General features: G+C 38.7%; 2 protein-coding genes across 2 annotated transcripts; one reads left to right on the top strand and one right to left on the bottom strand.

Annotated features, from left to right (window-relative positions):
• Positions 1–1,708: 1,708 nt before the first annotated feature.
• Positions 1,709–20,711, bottom strand: LOC112643369 (zinc finger protein 677). The gene is given in 5 exon segments (XM_049108254.1): positions 1,709–1,978; positions 1,980–3,960; positions 10,541–10,694; positions 17,970–18,034; positions 20,485–20,711. Coding segments are annotated over 4 exon segments (2,259 nt in total). The 5' UTR covers positions 17,985–18,034; positions 20,485–20,711; the 3' UTR covers positions 1,709–1,869.
• Positions 20,672–25,133, top strand: LOC118350903 (vomeronasal type-1 receptor 2-like). Its single transcript, XM_049109117.1, has 2 exons — positions 20,672–20,962; positions 23,828–25,133. Exons 1-2 carry the CDS (start codon positions 20,672–20,674, stop codon positions 24,689–24,691), a joined length of 1,155 nt encoding a protein of 384 aa, XP_048965074.1. The 3' UTR covers positions 24,692–25,133.
• The last annotated feature ends 316 nt before the right edge of the window (positions 25,134–25,449 follow it).

The following is a 25,449-nucleotide window of genomic DNA, read 5'->3' as shown; positions in this document are numbered from 1 at the left end:
TAGTACAAAAGAGATTGTTCACTATCCTTATTTCTGAATTTTTTTTCATTTCCTGATACTTTTCATACACTTACTATTTTTCTATTTTCATTTCATGTAAAGGTACAATCCTATGGGTCTCATTTCAGCACAAAAGGTATGTAGAAATATAATCATATGGTGTATGTTCATGAACAGGGAGGCAGGTTTTAGAGGGTGAGAGCTTGAAATTGCATCACTATGGTATCTTCATTATAGCCACAGAAATCATTTGGGACATGCAATGGACTGCAATGGGACATGCAATGGACTGAATGCAAATAACTCTCAAATTATGAGTATATATTTCCAAACCCATAAGTTATTTGAATCTAACATGGAAAAAATTGTTATGGATGATATTCAACCTAGAGAGCCCAAGGATGCAGTGTTTATTATGAAATGCCCTAATGAGGTGGGATGCACTTGACCTAATGAAAGGCACAATTCACTCAGAGTTACAAAAAAAGGTTTATATTTTACTTACTTAGATATGAGAAATAGGATATCCTAAATAAAACATCAGAATGAAATTTCAGTGGCCAAATTTGAATCCTTCACAAACATACTACTCTGGTTCTTTTCTTTAAAAAGTCCTCTAGGAAAAAAAAAAAAAGTCCTCTAGAACTTTCTCTTCAGTTTCCAAAAATAAGACTAATTTTTACTAACCAATGAACATATAACAGCTATTACCTTTTTTTTTTCAGCTATTACCTTTCAAAAAAGGGAGAGACTATCATTCCCTCTCCATTTTTTCTACCACATATGCCATCCCTAGTAACCTGTCCTACTCACATGAAAATCTCATGCTCTGTTTCATGATCATCCTTTACTGTAATCAATTACAAAGGCCCTCAATCATACCAATCTAGAGAAGAGGCCATGACCACAGAAAACATAGCAGCTTAGATAATAGATTTACACTATTCTCTGACACTGCCTATGCTCTCAAATTTATACCATACTATATCTTAAAATTAGCATTCTAGTTTTTCCAGGTTTCATGGATATGAAGAAGCCCCATCTAAGTAGGCCCTTTGACCTTACTAATCCCTTCTGAGACTGTTATGGTGACAAATGAAATGCATGTAATGAAAGTGTAACATCAATGCATTCCAGACTTCAGGTTGTAAGTCTTCAATAACAATGCAACTCAAGAAACCTCAAGTAATAAAGAAAAATTTACAGGGGCTTCTGGCTGGCTCAGTCAGGAAAGCCATGTGACAATCTCAGAGTCATGAGTTTGAATTCCATATTGGGTGTTGAGATTACTAAAAACTAAAATTTTGAAAAAACGTTTTTTAAAAATTTATAAGCTAAAGAGAATTAGGTCTTTCCACAGATAGCCTTATTCCATTGATATACATCATCTCATGAGTTTTAAATAATTTTAATTTTCTGTGGAATTATCCAAGATTGGCTAATCCTCAAAAACAGACCTACTTCCCCCCAGTATGAATTTTATTGTAGTCCATTGAGAGAATTGGCTAAACAAATTCTCACCTTCATTACACTTGTAATGTTTCTATCTAGTAGGAATTCTTTGGTGTTTCCAGAGTAAAGACCTTGACACATTTGTACAGTTTCCATCTCATATAATTTCTTTCATGACCACAGAGTAGTACTTTTTAATCACTGGAAATTTGTACCTCTTATCCCATTCGCCTATTTTACCCACCCACCCACCCCTAACCCCACTAAAAGCTGTACATTTTTTATAAAGCTGATCACTCATTACATTGTAAGGCTTCTACCTACTAAAAACTGTTTTGTTCACAAGGTATAAACTTTGGATAAGCCTTGCCATACATTACATTTGTCTGCTTTCTTTTGGAGATTTACATTCTGATATCAAGTGAGGTATAAGCCTTGGCTATAAGCTTTGCCACATACATTAGTTTCATATGGTTCCTCTCCATGATGGAATCTCTGATGTTGAATAACTTGCTTACTCATTTTATTTGTAAGGTTTCTTTCTACTAGGAGTTCTTTGATGATCCCCAAAGCTTGAGCTTTGAATAAAATCACTGCCACACATATTAGGTTTATAATGTTTTTCATTATGTATTTTCTGATGCCTTGTAAGTTTTGCAAATTGGGTAAAAGCTTTGCCACACTCATTACATTTATAAGGTTTCTCTCCAGTATGGATTTTCTTATGCTGAGTAAGATGTGAACGCTCAGTAAAGGCTTTGCCACATTCATTACATTTATAAGGTTTCTCTCCAGTATGAGTTCTCTCGTGACCCCAAAGGTGAGAATGCTTAATAAAAGCCTTATCACATATATTACATTTATAAGGTTTTTCTCCTGTATGAATTCTCTGATGTTCCATGAGGCTTGAACTTTGTATAAAAGCCTTGTCACACACATCACATTTGTGTGGTTTCTCTCCAGTGTGTATTTTCTGATGCCTAGTAAGGTTTGCAAACTGGGTAAAAGCTTTGCCACACTCATTACATTTATAAGGTTTCTCTCCAGTATGGATTTTTCTATGTTGGGTAAGATTTGAACGCTCAGCAAAAGCTTTGCCACACTCAGTACATTTGTAAGGTTTCTCTCCAGTATGAGTTCTCTCATGACCCCATAGGTGTGATCGTCTAATAAAAGCCTTATCACATTTATTACATTTATAAGGTTTTTCTCCAGTATGAATTCTCTGATGTTCTATTAGGCTAGAGCTTTGGATAAAAGCCTTGCCACATATATCACATTTGTGTGGTTTCTCTCCAGGATGTGTATTCTGATGTCTAATGAGGTGTGAGCACTGCTTAAAAGCTTTGCCACACTCATTACATTTGTACGGTTTCTCTCCAGTATGGATTTTCTTATGTTGAGTAAGGCTTGAACGTTCAGCAAAGGCTTTGCTGCATTCGTTACATTTGTAAGGTTTCTCACCAGTATGAATTCTCTCATGACTCCAAAGATGTGAACGTTGGATAAAAGCCTTACCACATTCATTACATTTGTAAGGTTTCTCTCCAGTATGCATTCTCTGATGATTTGCAAGGTTTGAATTTTGACTACAGACCTTGCCACATATGTTACATTTATATGGTTTCTCTCCTGTATGGACTCTGTGATGTCTCGTGAGGTTTGAACACTGATTAAAGGCTTTACCACACTCGTTACATTTGTAAGGTTTCTCTCCAGTATGGATTTTCTTATGTTGGGTAAGATGTGAACGCTCTGTAAAGGCTTTGCCACACTCATTACATTTGTAAGGTCTCTGTCCTGAATGAATTCTCTCATGACTCATGAGGTTTGAGCTTTTGCTAAAAGCCTTCCCACAGTTATTACATTTGTAAGATTTTCCTCTAGTGTATGCTCTCCTGTATTGTGCAGATAACAAGGGATATTTTAATATCTTCCTATATTTATTCCAAATGTTTCTGATAGTAGGAGGAATCCTGTGAAGTGGTGAAACAGAGGAACCATTGTTGACAGACTTCTCCACTTGATTACATTTATAGATTTTTCCCTCAGTATGAAATCTCTGCAGTTCAGCCAGGTGTCCCTGCAAACTTAATCCAATTCTATTTTCCAAACAGTTTATGTCCTGGTTTCCAGCATCACCTACGTTGTTTTCCAGTTTTAACAAATTCCTTATAAATGGCTCGGCATGCATAAAACATTGGTATGTATTATTTCTTATAGAAATAGTCTGTTTTTGTGGAAAAGTAACTGAGGATTTATTAAGTTCTTCATCTTTTCTATGAGTGAGATTTTTGTTATGGGTCAAAGGCGCTTCTTTGTAATTTCTTGCATCATATCCCCACTGACTTTCAAACTCATGCACATTTTCCCAGACTTCCTTGAGATCAAAATTCTTGATGTCATCACTTTTGTTTCTCTCCAATATCACTAAGTGGTATAATTCTCCTTTATTAATGTCCTCTATTGGTGATAATTCCTTGGTTGCAAATCCAGCAGAAAGGCTTCCTAACAAATAGAAGGTAAATAAATATTTTATACTGAACTATGTAATTACACCAAAAATAATACTTATAATGAACATAGGAATTTTCTCAAGCAGTCTCCAAACACTATTGTAATATAGTGTTTCTAAGTTTTTTTAAATATATTTTTCCATATTAATATTTTCTCTGATCTTCAAATGTTTTTTAAACATACATTATATACATATTCTTTTGCCATATAACTGGATAATTAGATGATACTTCATGATTAGGGAGCTGATCTACATACTATTATATAACTGTACATGAAATCATAATTGAGATCTCAGCCTTCCCTAATTCTTAGTTTTTATAAAAATGTGTTTACCTGAACCTGATATCTCATAATTCAGTGGTTCTCAACGTTTCATTTCTCCTAGTGTGTGTTCCTTATGGAATGTAAATTCTTTCTTTAGTTCTCAAGGAAGGATTCTTTAGAAATCCAGAGACTTTTATTTTGTGTAACTGTGGTTACTTAACCTACTAGATTTATCAATTGTTTAATTGTAATATACAGATACCTTAAAATATCTTTGTCATATGCCCACACATTATTAAACACCAGATCAAGCTGCTGTCCTGAGCAAGCTAAACTGTGTATAAACAGGGGTCTTTCCTTATATTGGTAATGCAGTGTGGGGAAGGGCAGGTCCTATGGAAACTGAGGTGCTTTGGTGCTCAAAATTAATATATCAGGAAATACCAGTATAGTTTGTTTAGATCAATGAAAAATCTGAGCAAAGGTCAGGACTTGGATTCAGAAAAGAGTGAAGCACAAGGAATAACAGGAAATGTGGGAGTAGTACTTGTGCTTGCAATATCTATGGTAATATGATTGTTTTAACAGTTAAAAGCCTGACCTTGAAAAAAGAGAGGAGCTGATTTGGCAACAGGCATAATATGGACTCATTCTGTAAAAACTTATATTATGGGTGTGATGTGAAAGTGGAAGACATTCAACAGAGAGATAATATGGTAAAGGAAAATTGTAGGCTTGCAGTTATTTTAGTATTTGCTCTAAAAATTACCAAACTGTGGGGTGCCTGGGTAGCTCAGTTGGTTAAGTGTCCAACTCTTGATTTTGGTTCAGGTCATGATCTCAGGGTCATGGAATTGAGCCATGAGTTGGGCTCTGCACTTAGCATGGAGTCTGCTTGGGATTCTCTCTCTCCTTTTACCCCTCTCCCCACCTCTCTACCCCCACTCACACACTCTAAAAAAATCAAACTGAAAATCCCACAATTCCATTTCTAGGTATACAGTCTAGACAGATATGTATTATACACACACACACAAAGACATGCATATGTTCCAGACATATGAGAATGTTCTAAACATATAAGAATGTTCTAAAAAGGACCTCCAAAAAGCAAAAACCTGGAAATGGCCATCCAGAAGAGAATGGATAAATTCACATATAAACACATGTAGATATGATAAAACCGTCTGAAAAGTAGCAATGGAAGATGACCATGGGTAATAGGCAACAATCTCCTGGCTGGGGGCACAAAAGTTATATGGTAGGAAAAAGTTAGCAAGAAGCTTTTGCCAAGGTTTAAATTCCTTGGGGATATTATTATATTTTGTTTTTTTAAAAAAGTGTATTAGGGATCCCTAGGTGGCGCAGCGGTTTAGCGCCTGCCTTTGGCCCAGGGCGCAATCCTGGAGACCCGGGATCAAATCCCACATCGGGCTCCCGGTGCATGGAGCCTGCTTCTCCCTCTGCCTGTGTCTCTGCCTCTCTCTCTCTCTCTGTGTGTGACTATCATAAATAAATAAAAATTTTAAAAAATAAAATAAATAAAAAATAAATAAAAAGTGCATTAAATAAATTATATATATTTTTAAAATAGAAACCTCAATTTATAGTAAGACATTTTTAATCCAAATGTCCTTGCTTGTTACAGAAAAATAACGGTGTCTTTTTCTGGAATTTTAAATCATATCTTCTTTTACCATTACAATCCCAGACATATAAGAGACATCAGATGAGAAGTGCTCTTACTAGATATGTGCGTGTGTGTGTGTGTGTAGTTATATAACCCGACTTCAAAAACATCATCAGGAAATAGTGCCCCTAAGGAGCATTACTAAATGATCTAGAACATAGAATATTTCTATGGAAGGACAGTGTTAATAGCAATATTTAAACATAGAAACATTTTTTGGCAGTTTCACAGTGATCCATGGCAGAGGTCTACATGCATAGATGGCACAGATGTAGTTAGCAACATAGGCAGCCAATAATGGAAAAACAAGTCAGCAATGGGATGTATATCAACAAGGACCAGGTGACTCTTGTATGGAATTCAGCTGAAAATGAGGACAGGCACAAAGGAGGTTTCATGGGTTAACTGAAATGTATCTTGTACAAAAACCTATGGCAAGTCAATTGAATGGTATTTCTGTGACTAAGGCAGTAACTTAAAAAAAGGTATGTCCTCAAGATATCACAGATTCTCAGTTTAAAAAAATGCCATATTTAACTGAGGAAAATTTGTGTTAAAACAATGAGATACCATTACACACTTATGAGAATGTCCAAATTCAGAACACTGAAACACCAAATACCACTGAGGATGTAGAGCAATAAGAACTCTCACTCACTGCTGGTGAGAATGCAGAATGGTACAACACTTTGGAAGACAGTTTGCAGTTTCTTACAGAGTTAAATATACTCTTAAGTATGATCTAGCAACCAAACTCCTTGGTATTTACACAAGTTGAAAATTTATGTCCACATAAAAACCTGGACATGAAATAGAAGAAAAATCCTAAAATCTATATGGAACCACAAAAGACCATGCCATGCACGGCCAAAGCATCTTGAGAAAGAACAAAGTTAGAGGCATCACATTCTCTAATTTCAAACTCCTTCATTACAAAGCTGTGGTAATTAAAACAGTATGGTATTAGCATAAAAGTAGACACACAGATCAACAGAACAGAACCCAGAAATAAACCCACACACAGTCAATTAATTTACGACAAAGGGGACATGAATATACAATGGGGAAAGAACAAGCTCTTCAAGAGTATTGGGAAAACTGGACAGCCACATAGAAAAGAATGGAACTGAACCACTACCTGACACCATATACAAAAGTTAACTCAAAGTACATTAAACACTTGAACCAAACACCTAAAACCATAAAACTCCTAAAAGAAAAGATAGGAGGTAATAAACTTGACACAAGTAATAAACTTGACACAGGTCACTCTTGACATCAAAAGTAAAATCAAGAAAAGCAAAAATAAGTGGGATTTACAACAAACTAAAAAATTTCTGCACAGCAAAGGAAACCAAGAAAATGAAAAAGGCAACCTACTGAATGGGAGAAAGTATCAGCAAATAAAGCTCTACTTTATTAGATTATTACTAGGAAAAGGATCAACTAAGACATTATCATCTTCCCAGAGGGTTAATGGAAGGCAGCTTCTTTGTCAAATGAAGTGACTCTGTGTCCTCTAGACCAAGGTTGTCAGTGGTGACACATTTCTGCCTTGGTTGAAACAGGTAATAAGATCTTACATATTGAAATTTACCTTAGCAAGCAGGAAGAGATAAATGTTGAAATGGGAAGAACATGGCCAGTAAAGAGCAGCAGTGATGGGGGGGAGGGGGGGGCGAGGGCCCAAGGGCAACAGTGTGGGTGTTGTGTCCCACATGACTATTTGTGTAAGTATAGTTCTCAGAGGCTGCAGATTGGAATTGATCTGAGTTGAAACAAAAACACTCCATTTGGAAAGTTAAGATCAAGAAATTTTTAGCATTTAACCTCAAGTCTTCCCAGTCATGAAAATCCATTTTTATTATAGACACCACAGGAACCTAGTTTACAAACAAAATCAGTAAAAATTATCTCCTGCAGCCTTTAAAATTCAGCCAAGAAAGTCAAAAGAGAACCCCCAGAATGAAAGAAAACATTTGCCAATCATCTGAGAAGGGATTTGTATCTAGAATATATAAAGAACTCTTTAAACTTAACAACAAAAATCCAATTTTAAAATGGACAAAAAATCTGAATAGACTTTTCAAAAAAATAGAAAAATGGCCAATAAGCACACAAAAAGATGTCTAACATCATTAGTCATTAGGGAAATGTAAATCAAAACCAGAATAAGATACAACTCCACATTCCAAAGATGGCTATAATCAAGGAAACAGATTACAAGTATTGATAAGGATAAAAAAAAAAAAGTATTGATAAGGATGTGGAGAAATTGGAATGCTCATACATTCCTAGCAATGGTACTTTGAAAAATAGACTGCTGATTCCTCAAAAGATTAAAGAGAATTAGCATATGACCCAGCAGTTCCACTGCTAGCTAGATGCTAAAGAAAATGAAAATTTTATGTCCACACAAAAACTTGTACAAAAATGTTTATAGCAGCATTATTCGTATAGCCAAAAGGCAGAAATAACCCAAATGTCCATCAATGTATGAATGGATAAACAAAATGTGGTATTCATACATGGAATATTATGTAGCAATAAAAAGGAATGAAGTGCTACAAACCCCTAAAAAACACAAACCCTGCATATGAATATTTATAGCAGTTCTATCTGTAATGGCCAAAACCTGAAAGCCAGCAAGGTGTCTTTCAGTGGATAAATGGTCTATTCCATTCAGACAATGGAAATATGATTTAGTACTAAAAAGAAATGAGCTGTCAAGCCAGGAAAAGACATGGAGGAAACTTAAATGCATGACAATCTGAAAAGGCTGTATATACTGTTTGATTCCAAATGTATGACATCCTGGGAAGGGCAAAACTACGGAGACAGTAAAGAGATCCATGTTTGCAGGGGTTAGGAGAGAGGGTGAGGGGACTATTTTCTTGCTGGCTCAGAGATGATGATCATACCATGTCTGATCAACCCTGTCACTGCCCTAGGGAAGCACTGTAACTACAAATAATTAGGTCAAACAGGCACTTATCACTCAGGATCTCCTGATACCTTCTATCTTAGTATCCTGGGACACGCTGGCCACTCTACACAGTGGCTTCAAGAAGCACTTCTTTATGCAGCAAGATGAGACTGTAACATACTAATCAATGTTTTTCTTCAAGAATTTTGTTACCCAGTAAACTTCCTCCTTGGGAGAGTCCACTGTGAAGCTGCCACCTAAGGGCGGGTTATTACAACAGGAAAAGAAGATGAAACTTTAGACCCTTGGGATTCTATTTCAAAACCAAGTTTCAGGAAGAGAATCTTAGAGGAGACTAAGAAACCAGCAGACCAGGGTCTTTTATGTTCCAGGACTAAGTAAAGAGCAGACGAGGGAGAAAAATACAAGATATGGGAAGAAAACAGGAGGGTCAAAATTGTGGGGTTTTTTGAAAGGGGCCATGTGCTCTACCCAGACTGTAAGGTGAATGCCCATCTGGCAGTGGGGATCAGAGAGGATCCCAGTATCTCGTCTTTATATTACTGTTGGGCCACAATCTCAGAAAGTCCCACCCTATTTTTTATACACGAATGGCAAAATGAGAACTGAAGAAATGGCTGAGGGACCTGAACAGGCAGAGAGGGCTTGGCACAAGTACATGAAGCCTCATGGATACCATGGAAGGGCAGCCATTGTGTTTGTCTCCTGCGAAGTTCTCCCAAGGATATAAAATGGAAACAGAAACTGAATGTAGTCAGCACTACAGAGGCCTCAGCGCTAATGTGTATGGTGTGAGAACCGAGAGAGATCAACGGGAAAGACTCCTTAGAGACAGTCATATCAGTCCCTCTCAAACCATGACACCAGTATGGTCAGGTAAGAGTGTTGTGGGTCATCACAATGGGAATCTAAACTTATACATTTGATTTACACATCTGAATAACAGATTAAGGGGGGAGGAGATTTCCTTTGAGAGCTCACAAGAAATAAACTTATTTTTCCATAGATCTTTTCCAAAAAATATTTAATATGGAACAGTTTACTCTGCCTATCTGAGCTCTTATGTTCCCATCTCAATACATTCCTACCTGTCTGCATTTCCCCCTATTTTCACTTCACTTTGCACAGTCCAGGGCATTTCCCCTTGTTCCAAAATGGAGATGATATTCAGCTCTCAAGAGACTTCAAATTATAAAGAAAAAAAAGAACATGATACAAGAGCTTTGCTCTTCCAGAATACATTCCTACCTCTCTGTTCCGTGAAGAAGAGAGAACGTTCATTACATGAGGTGTAGAAAAAGAATTTCAAAACTGAGTCAATTGACTGCCTCCTTCTGAATGCTTACATGTTATTTTATGAATACAAATATCTAGTTCTTTTCCAAGAACTACTGAATCAAAGGCACAAGGGTAAGACCACAGAATCAGACTTTTAAAAATTTCACTCTAAGGTTTTCTGACTTCTGATGCTCTGCAACCACCTAAGGAAGCATGAATGCAAACTTTCTGAAGATAAGGGAAGTTAGAGTCTACTTGCCACATTATAAAGCTTTTCCATTCTCAATTAAAACAGCTTCAATCACTCCCTTAAGAACAGGGATTTAAAACTCATACAATCAAGTCAGGGGCTCTCAAGAGAAAATGCAAAGACATATAAAAGTAATTACCAACTTCTGGAGGGAAATTATCCTCACCCAGGGAGACTAGGTTCCTGTAGTTCTCCAACATCACATCCCTGTACAAGGCCTGCTGAGCAGGGTCCAGGCACTCCCACTCCTCCTCAGAGAATTCTATGGCCACATCCCTGAATGTCAACCGTCTCTGAAATGAAAACACATTTCACCAAGAGGACAGGGAGAGTTCTGATTTTGACACAAAATAAAAGCAGCAGAAATGTGTAAAGGCTGACTTGGCTGGAGTGAGTGTTCTGACTGATTTGTGTAAAATAATTCTGAGCAAGTTCTCTAATTTTCTTCAAATTAAGTGAAACTCACATAAAATTAGACATTTTAAAGTCCCATTCGGTGGCATTTAGTACACTCATAGTGTTGTTACAAACATCACCTCAGTCTAGATCAAAAATATTTTTATCCTCTCCAGTGGAAATTCTTTACCCATTAAGCAGGTGCTCCCTATTCACCCTTTCTTCCCCAGTCCCTTGGCAACCACTAATGCTTTGTCTCTATGGACTTACCTATTTTGGATTTTTCACGTAAAAGGAATGGTATAAATGTGACTTTTTGCATCTGGCTCCTTTCACTTAGAATAATGTGATCATCATCATAACCCATGATGAATGTATGTAGCATCAGCACATGCCTTTTTTATGCTGAATAGTATTTCCCTGTAGGACTAGACTCATCTATTGATGGGCATTCAGTTGTTATCACCTTTGCCTAATGTTATTAATATTGCTATGAACTTTCAAGTACAAGTAAGTTTGGATACCTGTCTTCAGTTCTTTTGGTTATATACTTAGGAGCGGAATTACTGGGTCACAGTGTTTAGTTTATCAAGAATCTGCCAGTTTTCCATAGCAGCTACAATATTTTAACAGAATGTGTTATGATTCTAATTTCTCCCCATGTTTACCAACATTTTTTTGTTTTACTATACTCATCCTAGTGGGTGTGAAATGGTATCTCACTGCGGTTGATTTTGCATTTTACTAATGACTAATTTCACTGAACATCTCTTCATGTGCCTGTTTCATTTATCTTCTATGAAGAAATGTCTATTAAAATCCTTTGACCTTTTCAATTGGGTTCTTTTTTTTTAAGATTTTATTAATTTATTTGGCAGAGAAGTGTGCACAAGCAGGGGGAAGTACAGGGAGAGGGAAAAGTAGGCTTGATCCCAGGACCTTAAGATCATGATCTGAGCCAAAGGTAGACAGACGCTTAACTGACTGAGCCACCCAGGTGCCCCTAGATGTTCTTCATATATTCTACGCCCTTACTAGATATGTAATTTGCAAATTATTCCTCCCATTTGATAGATTATATTTCACTTATGTGATAATGTCCTTCAGTGCACAAACATTATTAATTTTGATGGTGATCAGTTTATCTATTTTTTTTAATTTTTATTTATTTATGATAGTCACAGAGAGAAAGAGAGAGGCAGAGACACAGGCAGAGGGAGAAGCAGGCTCCATGCACCGGGAGCCCGACGTGGTAATCGATCCCGGGTCTCCAGGATCGCGCCCTGGGCCAAAGGCAGGCGCCAAACCGCTGCACCACCCAGGGATCCCTATCTATTTTGTCTCTTCTGTTTTTGATATCCTATATAAAATTCACTGCCAACCCCAAGGTCATGCAGATTTACCCCTGTTTTCATTTAAGAGTTTTATAGTTTTAGCTCTTGCATTTAGTCTTTAATTCTGAATCATTTAATATGGTACAAGGTAGTTTGAATTTTATTCTCTCTCACATGGCTATCTAGCTGTGCCAGCACCATTTAATAAATTATTCTTTTTCCGCTGACTGGTTTTGGCACCTTTGTAAAAAAGGAATGGATTAGATGTATGGGTTTATTTTTGGATGCTCAGTTCTGTCACTTTGATCTACACTTCTAGCTTCTGCTGGAATTATAGTTTTGATTGATTACTCAAGCAAGGTTTGATGTTGGAATTCTAAGTCCTCCAACTTTGTTCTTTCTCATGTTTATTTTGGTTATTTGGGATCCTTACCAATTCAATGAGTGCAAAAAAAGATTATTGGGATTTTGCTAGGGATTACATTACTCTTTTTATCATTTTATGAGATACTGCCACCTCTTCCAATCCACAAACACAGGCTATCTTGACATCTATTTAGGTTTTCATTTCTCTCAGCAACTTTGTAGTTTTCAATGTGTATAAATCTTCCATTTCCTTAGTTATTCCCACTTACTTTCAATTTGTTGACTGCCAGTGTAAAAAAATACAACTGAGTTTTAAATGTTGATATTGTATTCTGTAGCTTCAATGAATTTATTATCTAATAGTTCTTTTGAGGAATTTTTATTTCTAAATATAAGATCATGTGTTCTGTGAATAGACCTAGTTTGATTCCTTTTCCAATTTTGACACATTTATTGTTCCTCTCTCTTTTCTCTGGTAAGAATTCCAGTACAGTGTTAAACTGTGGTGACAAAATGGTACACCCTTGTTTTGTTCTTGCTATTAGGATATAAGTTTTGAGTCTTTCACCAATAAGTATGATATTAGCTGTGGAATTTTTTTTTTTTTTTAAGCTGCGGAATTTTAAGAATACCCTTTTTTCAGGCTGAGGAAGTTCCCTTATATTCCTTATTTTTTTTAGTGCCCTGTTTTTGTTGAAGTGTTCTGTACATGTCTGCCCTAAGTCTAGTTGGCTTATACTGTTGCTCAGTCCTTTATTTCCTTATTGATATTATGTCCAGTTATTCTATCCATTAAAAGGGGAGTACTGAGGTCTTCAACTATTATACTGGAACTATTTCCTCAACTTCTGCTTCAAAAAACTGGGGACTTTGCTATTATATACATATTGTTCATAGTCCTTTTATCATCTTGACGCATTGACCACTTTTTCAAAATATGTCCTTCAACAGCTTTGGTAACAATTTTACAACTTAGTCTATTTGACTGGATATTTGTGTAACTTCCCAGCTAGGTCTCATTACTATTTACATGAAGTTATATTTTTCCATCCTTTCACTTTGTGAAAGCTTTGTTGAAAAGCAAGAGTTTTGTAAATATAGAGAAATCATTTTTAAAAATTCTTTTGTCTTTTAATAAAGAGTTTAATCAACTTACATTTCAAGTTACTACTGATAAGAATTACTTCTGACATTTAGCTATTTGTTTTTTTTTTTTAAGATTTTATTTATTTATTCATGAGAGACACAGAAAGAGAGAGAGGCAGAGACACAGGCAGAGGGAGAAGCAGGCTCCATTCAGGGAGCCCGACGTGGGACTCAATCCCAGGTCTCCAGGATCACGCCCTGGGCTGAAGGCAGAGCTAAACCACTGAGCCACCGGGGCTGCCAGCTATTTGCTTTCTGTATGTCTATATTTTATATCATGATTCCTCCCTTCTTTGTGTGTCTGTGTGTACACATCATCTTGATTCTCTTTGTATTTATTTTTCTGTGTATTTGTTATTTTCTGAGAGGTTACCCTGAGGATTACAGTTTACATTATTAAACTAACATGTGAATTTCAGTTGATATTAACTTAGCTTTAATAGCATACAACTGCTCCTATACAGTCTCCCTTTATGTTCTTATTGTCAAAAACTACTTCTTTATAACAGATGTGAATAAATGTTTAATACACTCAAAAGCAGATTTTTATGATTGTTTTATACATTTGTCTTTTAGGTCATGCAGAAAAAATTAATTACAAAACAAAAATATAATAATACTGGCTTATGTATTTACCTATGTAGTCACCTTTACTAGTGTTCTTTATTTGTTACCATGGCTCTGAGGTACCACTAGTTTCCATTCATTTCAGTATGAAGAACTCCATTTGGTAGGTCATGTAAGGCTAAGGCCGTTAGTGTGAACTTCCTCAGCTTTTTTTTTTTTTTTCTTAAAGATTTATTTATTCATAAGAGACACAGAGAGAGGCAGTCTCCTCGCAGGGAGCCCAATGTGGGACTCGATCCCAGGACCAAGATCACATCCTGAGCCAAAGGCAGACGTTCAACTGCTGAGCCACCCAGGCGTCCCCCTCACCTTTTGTTTATCTAGGAGTCTCTTAATTTCACTATCAATTTTGAAGAATAGTTTGCCTGATTAGAGTTCCTGGTAGATTTTTTTAAAAAGATCTCATGAGATTGCTCCCTGCCTCCAGTTTCTGATAAAAGTGCTGTTAAACTTAAAGAGAATCCTTGTAGATGAGAAGTTGTTTCTGTCTTGCTACTTTCCACATTCTCTTTTTGTCTCAAAGTTGATTATGTGCTTGCCAGGGATCTCTATGCATTTATCATAGTTGAAGTTCACTGAGTTTCTTGGATGTGTAAGTTATTGTTTTTGGTGAACCTGGGGAGGTTTTCAGCTCTTATTTCTTCAAATATTCTTTCTGGGGATCCCTGGGTGGCGCAGCGGTTTGGCGCCTGCCTTTGGCCCAGGGCGCGATCCTGGAGACCCGGGATCGAATCCCACGTCGGGCTTCCGGTGCATGGAGCCTGCTTCTCTCTCTGCCTGTGTCTCTGCCCGCCCCCCCGCCTCTCTCTCTCTATCATGAATAAATAAATAAAATCTTTAAAAAAAAAAAAAAAAAAACACAAATATTCTTTCTGCCCTTTCTTGTTCTTTCCTGATAGGACTCCTATAATGTGTATATCTGTATTTTTTAAAGTTTTATTTATTTATTTTAGGGGGGTATGCACATGTGGGGAGAGGGGAAGGAAGAGGGGGAGGGGAAGAGGGAGGGAGAGGGAGAGAGAGAGAAAGAGAATGAATATCATGAAGCCGAATTCCCACTGAGTCTGGTACCCAATGCAGGGCTCAATCCCAGGACCACAAGATCATGACCTGAGTGGCAGTTAAGAGTCAGACTCTCAACAGACTAAACTACCCCAATCCAGGTGCCCCTGTATCAGTATTCTTGATATTGTCTATAGTGTCCCAAAGGTTTCTTAATCTGTTCATTTTTCTTTTTTCTCTTTTCTTCTTTTTCCCCTTTCTTCTGCTCATGCTGGATAATTTCAATTAACCTCTGTTTAAGTTCACCAATTCTTTTTTTTTTTTTTTTTTTTTAAATTTTTATTTATTTATGATAGTCACATACAGAGAGAGAGAGAGGCAGAGACACAGGCAGAGGGAGAAGCAGGCTCCATGCACCGGGAGCCCGACGTGGGATTCGATCCCGGGTCTCCAGGATCGTGCCCTGGGCCAAAGGCAGGGGCTAAACCGCTGCGCCACCCAGGGATCCCAAGTTCACCAATTCTTTATTCTTCTTGTCAATCTGCTACTGAGCCCTCTAATGAATTTTCAATTTTGGTTATTATACTTTTTAGCTCCAGAATTTCTATTCCATTCCTTTACCATAATTTGTCTCTTTATTGATGTTTTCTATTTATTTAAACATTATTCTCCTGCTTCTTAGTTCTTTTCAATGGCTTCCTTTAGCTGAATATGTTGAAGACTGGTGATTTAAAACCTTTACTTATTAAGCAGAATGTCTGTGCCTCCTCAGGAACACCATCATTAACCTGTTAATCATGCTTAAAATGTACAATCTGGAGATATCCTTAGATATCTGTAGTGAAGTCAGTCCGCTCAGAAGTGGTCACTATGGCATTCTTTGTAACACTAAGAAATTGTAAAGGACCCATGTATCATTTAGAGAATGCTCCAATGAGGATCTAAAAAAGCAGTTATTTCTATATTTACTAATATGAAAACAACTCTAAGCATGGTATGTAAATATTTAAATTTGCAGATTAAAATACAATTAAACATTTACTGAAGAATATTCTCTAAAATCACATTACAATATATAAATGCATTTTTGTAAGACTTGCACTGCAGAGAACATTGGTTCCTGATAAAGACAATCAGTGATGGTAGAAGATGTGACAGGGAAAGAGATAGTTTACTTCTTAGTTTCTGAACTGTATCACTATGTGGAACCGAACCACAAAAAATATACACCATAAAGGTTTAATACAGAAAACAAAACACAACACCAAAAACCCCAAAAATTTAACAATTAGTAATATCAAAACTTAGCTCTAGCCTCTCTTTTTTTTTTTTAAAGTTTCTTTTTTTTTTTAAGATTTTATTTATTTATTTATTCATGAGAGACAGAGAGAGAGAGAGAGAGAGAGAGAGAGAGAGAGAGGCAGAGACACAGGCAGAGGGAGAAGCAGGCCCCATGCAGGGAGCCCGATGTGGAACTCGATCCTAGGTCTCCAGGATCAGGCCCTGGGCTGAAGGCGGCGCTAAACCGCTGAACCACACGGGCTGCCCAGCTCCAGCCTCTCTGATGACAAAGTTCTGGTCCTATATCTTGGCTAAATTATAAACATTTTTATCTAAAAGATCTACTGTGCAAGAGTTTGTAAATGAACATTATGGTCTTTATGAGATGCGTGTGCTATGAATCATTTAAAGAACGTTTACCATTAGACAAATAGGTTGATTCTATATTTTAATTTTTATTTTATTTTATTTATTTATGATAGCCACACAGTGAGAGAGAGAGAGAGGCAGAGACACAGGCAGAGGGAGAAGCAGGCTCCATGCACCGGGAGCCCGACGTGGGATTCGATCCCAGGTCTCCAGAATTGCGCCCTGGGCCAAAGGCAGGCGCTAAACCACTGCGCCACCCAGGGATCCCCTATATTTTAAAATGAATTGTTAATAAAACACCCTCCCTATTCCTTATTCCTACTTTGAACTTCCCATTATATTTCAAAGTATTAATATCCTGGAGTCAGAAATATACTGATTTCCTTGTTTAATGTCAAAAGACATTTATAAAATTAGACAAAGCAAATATCCCCCATCATTCTTTCCAGAGTTTCTCAGGTATTTGTGCACATTAATTCATCACTTACACATGTAATCTCTTTAATCTTGATTTACATGAACCGAAAAGGCATCCAGGAGTTTCTGAAGAATTCTTAATGCCCAACCTCACTGACACCACAGAGCCTATACCCTATCTCCAGTCAATGCCTGCACAGAAGATCCTTCACAAGATGACCACCTAAAAGGAGCCTCTTCTCAAGTTCTATGTCCTAGGTCATAGTGAGATGGAATCTGCATAGAGATGAGATTGGGAGAAGGCCCTGGCTGTGAGTAAACATTTTAGGCAAGACACTCTGGAGACAGGAAAGATTAACAAGTCCAAAATGTAACATTTTAGGGATCCCTGGGTGGCGCAGTGGTTTGGCGCCTGCCTTTGGCCCAGGGTGCGATCCTGGAGACCCGGGATCGAATCCCACGTCGGGCTCCCGGTGCATGGAGCCTGCTTCTCCCTCTGCCTATGTCTCTGCCTCTCTCTCTCTCTCTCTCTCTTTCTCTGTGACTATCATAAATTAAAAAAAATTAAAAAACAAAAACAAAATGTAACATTTTAGGAAGGAGAACAATCAACTAAAATCTGACTTTTACCTGGGAAAGAGCCATTCCTCCCTTTTTCTCTCTTCTTCCAGGCTTCTATCTCAGGTAAGATTATTCTGTGTAACAAAAAGTATGTTAATGCTCAGAATCAACATAACCCCTTCCTCTGCCACAATATACATACTGGGAGAACCTTAATATGGGAGAAAGACAGTCCTTTGCTCCTTACTGCAACAGGAGGGATGCAGGAACAGTAATTCCTATATGGAAGGCAATAAGTGCATTTTTCAGCCATTTCTTCAGAAAGCCCTCCTCTCCTGCTGAAACCCATATATTCTACTGCAACTGCATCATCCTTTGTCCACTTAGCCAGAGGAACTGCATCATTCAAGTTCCTGGCTTCTCCCTGGGCAGGCAGCATCCAATGAATGGTTGATTGGAAATACAGAAGCCTGTCCATTCCATCAATTTGGACAAACTCTTAAGGCTACCCCCACTCTGGAGCTACCTGGAAGCGATAGCAAGAGTTTAGATTTTTGTCCTAATGGTGATGGGAACCTATAAGCAGATTTAATATCGAGATGACACAATCAAATTTAAGATTTAGTTACAATACAGAGAGAGAATAGGAGCTGAGAGGAGCATGCCTTGGTCTCTTAAGACTATGCTCCTGCCTCTTTTTTAGTGGTGTTCATTATCACATTTTAAACTCTGTAACAGGGCACACTCTCCCAGAAACCTCCAAAGACAAACACATCCCCAATTTTGAAAATCATTTCAGCGATCTTATTAGCTCAAATTCAGAATTTCTGGTCTATCATCTTCATGTCACAGTTGTGTGCACTATGTCTCAGAGGGAGTATTTTTACCAAGTTACCCTTAAGAGGTCTGAATTGAGTGAGCAGAAATGGGTAGAAGTAAATTCTGAAATGGTAGCCTGGAAAGGTTTAAGGGGAAAGAACTTGTCCTAATTCCACATTACCTTTCATGTTCTCTTTCATGGGTTTAATCAAAACCAAGCATTTAATTCCTCTTTTCCAGAAAAAAAATACAATAAAAATAAATGAAATGGACAATGGTTACTAGCCCTGAAAAACATGAAAAAGGGTCACCTGTGGAGATGAAATCTGAACAATCTCTGCATCATAAACAGATGGGCTCTGTTGGAATAAAGTTCCACATCAATCCAGCCCACCTTTCTAACATCTGCATACAAAATGCAAGGGGAACTTGAGGGAAACATCTACTTAGTTGGGAGATTTCTGTTCAGAGTTCAGTCATTAATCAGACCACTTAAGGGAAGAAGGGAACTGCTGAATATTAAACTAACTGGCTAAAGTAGATTTTGAGTGTTAAAAGATTATCAACATCCCTACCAGATGCATAATGAACTACTATAAAGTTATTTACCAGACATCAAACAATAATAAATAGAAAGCATTTAAAACTCGTAATATTAACAAAAAATTAAGGCAGCAAATAATTTGGAAATTAAAGATATCCAGTGGATTCTGAGATCAAAATTGAAACAAGTGTGAGGATACATCAAATTTAGAAAAGAATGAGCCACAGGATAAAGGAGAAAGAAACAGTACTCTTAATAATGGTCATTTTGAGGGATCCCTGGGGGGCTCAGCGGTTTAGCGTTAGCCTTTGGCCCAGGGCGTGATCCTGGCTCCAGGATCGAGTCCCGCGTCAGGTTCCCGGCATGGAACCTGCTTCTCCCTCTGCCTGTGTCTCTGCCTCTCTCTCTCTCTCTATCATAAATAAATAAATAAATTAATTAATTAATTAATCTTTAAAAAAAAAAAGGTCATTTTGAAAAAACATGTGGTGACATAAAGTCTTCCCCCATTTCTTGAAACGGAAGAAGATGACCTGGATCTGACTGAGCTAGGCCTCTGCCCTCTAGAGGAATAGGGCTTGCAAATGGACTCATCCTCTGATGCAATCATTAGAACATGCAGATGCCTCAAACACTTGGTTTCACATTCTCATTCTCTTCTGCATAATTGAGACAATTCAATAAATTTTAATTACAGAGGCACAAATCAGCACTTCACAACTCTATAGTCTACATCCAGTCAATTCAATACTCACCTGGGTTTGGGTCCTGGGCTTTCTCCGAGACCACTATGTGTTTTGTTCTGTGTGTCTCTTTGTCCTTGTTTCTCTTCTCTCCTTTTGTCCATCTGTGTTTCCCTCTCTGTTTCCGCATCCTTCTGTTTCCCTCCCTACTTACTCGGCCTCCAACAGCCTGACCCCACTCTGCTGCAACCTCTTTCGATCCCTGCGGTTCTTCCTCCCCAGACTTTCCGATAGCCCCCTAACTCCGCCGATTCCTGCCTCTTCCCCGCCATCTGCGTTGCCCCTCTGCCCTCCCTGGAGCGGGGCGAAGGGCCTGCATCCACCTCCCGAGCGACCACCATACCGACGCAGTTGGGGGTGGGGACGGGGCGGGGGGGCAGAATCGGAGATCGGAGCAACGTTCTGAGCAGGAAAGCGACCAGAAGAGCGATCGGTGTCTACAAGGACCGACGGCAGCAAGGCTGGGCCCGGTACCTGCCTCAGAGCGATTTCAACTGGAAACGAACGCAGACTCCCGGGTCCCGCGCCGACCGACAGGACTCGGAAACGTCCTACGGCGACGCTGTGACAGGCGAAAGGGACGCCCTCCCAGCGACAGGAACGAGTGGGTTCAAGGATTTTACCTTACCAGGCGACCCCGAAACTGGGTAGGGAGGAGGGGCCTTATGAGCGCGCCCGCGGCACGAACCAGAAAAATGGAGACTCACTCACCCGAGCACCCGTTGCTCCGCGCGATCCGCTTCCGGGTCTGCAGGAAGGCGGGCGTGCGCGTGCGCGTGCGTGTGCGCTTCCGCCGCCGGGCGGGAGCCGGGCCGGTCTGCGCCTGCGCGCGTGGCGTCCGGGCGTTTACTTTTCTGTACTTCTTTCCCTCCCTTTTTCGCTCCTTCCCGGGGGGATTCAGGTGCTGCTGCAGAATTCCTTTGAGTACCGATTGGGGTCCCTTGGAGCCAGGCTGGGTACATTAGGGAAGTGCGAGCTGGTTTTATTGGAACCTGCAGTATTTAAGAAACTGAACACGAAGCGACCGAGATGACAGAGACAGCTCCTAATTTATTTTTTTTAAAGATTTTATTTATTTATTCATGAGAAACACACATACACACAGAGAGGCAGAGACAAAGGCAGAGGGAGAAGCAGGCTCCATGCTGGGAGCCCTATGTGGGACTCCAGGATCACGCCCTGGGCCGGAGGCAAGCGCTTAACCGCTGAGCAACCCAGATGCTCCTTAATTGAGCAAAAGCCAGTGGTCCATGGGGGTTGATGGAAGCTAGAATGCGGAATGCAGAGCTGCTCTGTGGGGAATGTGCAGTTTTGTATTAATTACTAAATATGGTTGCAATTTCAATTTCCTAAAAAATCTTCATTCTCAGTTACTTTGGAAGAGTATTTTTAACTTGAAGATTAGGTATTTTAACTGATCTTTTCGTTTTCTGTTTCTGAATGCTTTGTGTCAAGTGCAGATAAGGAGATTTGCGAAAGGTGCACTCTTTTACAGATAAATTTAACTCTTCCTGGTACTGATGAAATATTAGTTTGGAAGTACTTCCAGAGACATGTGATAAGGATGTGTGTTCTTTATGTGACCAATACAAGGAAATAGTAAAACTTTTTTCACATTCCAGTAGCATCCTATATACACTTAGTAATTATTAATGTGAAATATACAAGTCATGAGCTCGAATCCCACATTGGGTATAGAGATTACTTAAAAATAAAATAGCCTATGTACAAAAAAGATTGTTGTTTTTGTATAACAATATTATATCCTATTAGCTTACTGAATTTTTTCTACCAGTTTCTTCGTGTTTCCAGACTTACACTTGTATCATCTGCAAACATAGTTTTACATCTTTGTTTCTAATTATTATGCCATTTTAAATTGCCCCAGCTAAACCTCCAGCACAATGATAAATGAGTAGAACAGGTGATCATGTGCTTTTTTAGTGTGGTTTCTGGCCTTAGTGGAATATGTCTACTGCTTCCCTACCAGCAAGACGAAGATTTCATTTTGTCAAGTTGGGAAAGATCCATCAATTCCTAATTTCAAGTGTGTGCGTGTGTGGGGCGGGGTGGGGGGGGGTGGGGGTGGGGGTTAAAGATTTTATTTATTCATGAGAGACACAGAGGGAGAAGTAGGCTCCCTGAGGGGAGCCCTATGCAAGACTCAATCCTAGGACCCCAGGGTCATGACCTGAGCCAAAGGCAGATGCTCCACCACTGAGCCACCCAGGTTGCCCCTAATTTCTAGTGTTTTAACATCCATACATGTTTAATTCTCCCAAATAATGTTTTTGTAACTACAAGTAAGATTTCTTGATTTCTCTTAATAAATATGATGAACAATATTAATGAATTTTCTAATAGTGAATCATTCTTGAATTCTAGACATAAATTTCACTTGTTTATCATGTTATTTTTTTTGTTTTTTAATAATAAATTTATTTTTATTGGTGTTCAGTTTGCCAACATACATTTTTTTTCATTGTGAAAAAATCTTTATTTTAAGAAAAAAAATTAGTTAACAAAAAAACTTAACAAGTTTCACTTAGCAAAATACACCCAAAAGGAAATCACAGTACAAAGAAAGTTTTAAGTCAAGGCCTCACCAATTCCTACAGTATTAGTAATGTGTCTCAATTTCCAAAACTAACTTATTTTTTTTAAAAGGAAATGGATTTTTTTTTAAACTTTTATTTATTTATGATAGTCACACAGAGAGAGAGAGAGGCAGAGACACAGGCAGAGGGAGAAGCAGGCTCCATGCACCGGGAGCCCGACGTGGGATTCGATCCCGGGTGTCCAGGATCGTGCCCTGGGCCAAAGGCAGGCGCCAATCCGCTGCACCACCCAGGGATCCCTTAACTTATTTTTTAAAAGCTTAAACTTAACCCAGTGCTCATCCCATCAAGTGCCCCCCTCAGTGCCCGTCACCCATTCACCCCCACCCCCTGCCATTCTCCCCTTCCACCACCCCTAGTTCGTTTCCCAGAGTTAGGAGTCTTTATGTTCTGTCTCCCCTTCTGATATTTCCTACCCATTTCTTCTCCCTTCCCTTCTAATCCCTTTCACTATTATTTATATTCCCCAAATGAATGAGAACATATAATGTTTGTCCTTCTCCGATTGACTTACTTCACTCAGTATAATACCCTCCAGTTCCATCCACGTCGAAGCAAATGGTGGGTATTTGTCTTTTCTAATGGCTGAGTAATATTCCATTGTATACATAAACCATATCTTCTTTATCCATTCATCTTTCGATGGACACCCAGGCTCCTTCCACAGTTTGCCTATTGTGGACATTGCTGCTAGAGACATCAGGGTGCAGGTGTCCCGGCGTTTCATTGCATCTGTATCTTTGGGGTAAATCCCCAGCAGTGCAATTACTGGGTCGTAGGGCAGGTCTATTTTTAACTCTTTGAGGAACCTCCACACAGTTTTCCAGAGTGGCTGTGCCAGTTCACATTCCCACCAACAGTGCAAGAGGGTTCCCTTTTCTCCGCAACCTCTCCAACATTTGTTGTTTCCTGTCTTGTTAATTTTCACCATTCTCACTGGTGTGAGGTGATATTTCATTGTGGTTTTGATTTGTATTTCCCTGATGGCAAATGATGCGGAGCATTTTCTCATGTGCTTGTTGGCCATGTCTATGTCTTCCTCTGTGAGATTTCTCTTCATGTCTTTGGCCCGTTTCATAATTGGATTGTTTGTTTCTTTGCTGTTGAGTTTAATAAGTTCTTTATAGATCTTGGAAACTAGCCCTTTATCTGATACGTCATTTGCAAATATCTTCTTCTCCCATTCTGTAGGTTGTCTTTTAGTTCCTGAGCAATTCCTCACTCTTATATCATTACACGTCCCTTTACATCAGCAGATGCAAGCCAAGATCCACAGATTTGATTCTTAGGCACCTGACTGTAGCCAATTCCTTGGTCATTCTCTCCGGAGGAGTCCCAGAAACCATGGCAGCTTTAGGGTTGAAATATTTCAACAATTATTATGCATGCTCCATTTTTTTGTATGTTCACAGAGTAGCCAGAGGTATGTCCATTTACTCCACCTGCCTCTTGAATGTCTTACAGGCTATCATGATCCACCCTGGGAACTCCAGATGGGCAGAGCTTAAAGTGAAAGTTCCAAAGTACATTGGTCCCTCCAGTATCCTCTGCTGGGTGCTCCACATGGTGGTAAATATGTTCTTTCCTATTTATATGACTGGTAAATGGAGAAACAAAAACATTACAAAGAAAAGAGCTTTGGGATATTGTTCTGCTTCACAGTATCGTGCCAAGATCACAGACTTAGTGTATGTCATAGTTACATCTTTCCATAACATTTTGTGCTTGGGACTCATGACCTTGGCCAGCAGCTCCATGGTCTTCCTCCTTCACAGGCACAGGCAGAGGGTCCAACACATTGATAGGAACAAGCTCCCCCTGAGACCCTCCCCTGAGTCCAGAGCCACCCAGAGCATCCTTGTTTTGGTGAGCACCTTTGTATCATTTTATTCTCTCTCCTCCATCATTTATGTTTACTTGGCTCTCTCTGATGAGTACAGTTGGTGGCTGATGACCACTGCTGTACTAATCACTGCAGGTTTTCCAACTGTTAGTCCTTTTTTTCTCATGAGCCAAGACCCCAGCACATCCAGGCTCTACTGTGTCTGCTTTGGAAGAAATACATAATTCCCTCATCTCATCAGAGAAATATGAATTATCCTCCACCTGTTCAGTCATGGATGCATTCAGACCTCAAGGCATGTTAAGAACAGAGAGAGGGGTGAGTGAAACAGAATGAAAGGGGCCTAGTATAAAATAGTAAATAACAATAGCACAGAACATGGACCCTTTGTAATTAACATGTGTGTACTTATATATGCATTTGTATTAATGGTTAAAGTAGAGAAGCTAAGATTCCATAGAACAGTCCTGAAATAATGTGAAAATACTGGAAATATCTTTGAATGTGTAACTTTCAAATTGAGATATTAAATTTTCCTAAGATGTACCTGAGCTTGGAATTGTAAAGACAGTTGGATAAGAAGGAGTAGCATGTGGGTAACTCTGTCCAGAAACTGGGAGTGGGAGCAGGGGTCCTGATTTTTTATGCAAATGGCCTGGGGTGAAGCTGGAGGGAAAAATCAGGTTTTACTTATTACTGGCTTTGAAGGCTGTGTTGCGAATATTGTGCTTTACATCCTAAGAGAAATTGGGGACATTTGAAATATGATAATGCTTACGGAGAAAGATGAGCATATCAAAATATTTTCAAGTCACCATTTGAAGAGTAAACTGCAGAGAATGAAGAGGAACATAGGAAGATGTGTCAGCTGAATTTTACAAAGTGTGCAGGTGGGAGGCAGCCAGTAAACTGAGTGTGTAGGAAGAGATTGAACAGACTTTGGGGATGTTTAGAAAGTAGATTGTTCTATGATAAATCTTGA

The sequence above is a fragment of the Canis lupus genome, chromosome 1, assembly GCF_003254725.2.
Source record: "Canis lupus dingo isolate Sandy chromosome 1, ASM325472v2, whole genome shotgun sequence".
Classification (NCBI taxonomy): Eukaryota; Metazoa; Chordata; class Mammalia; order Carnivora; family Canidae; genus Canis; species Canis lupus.
This window is presented reverse-complemented; position numbering and strand designations above follow the sequence as displayed.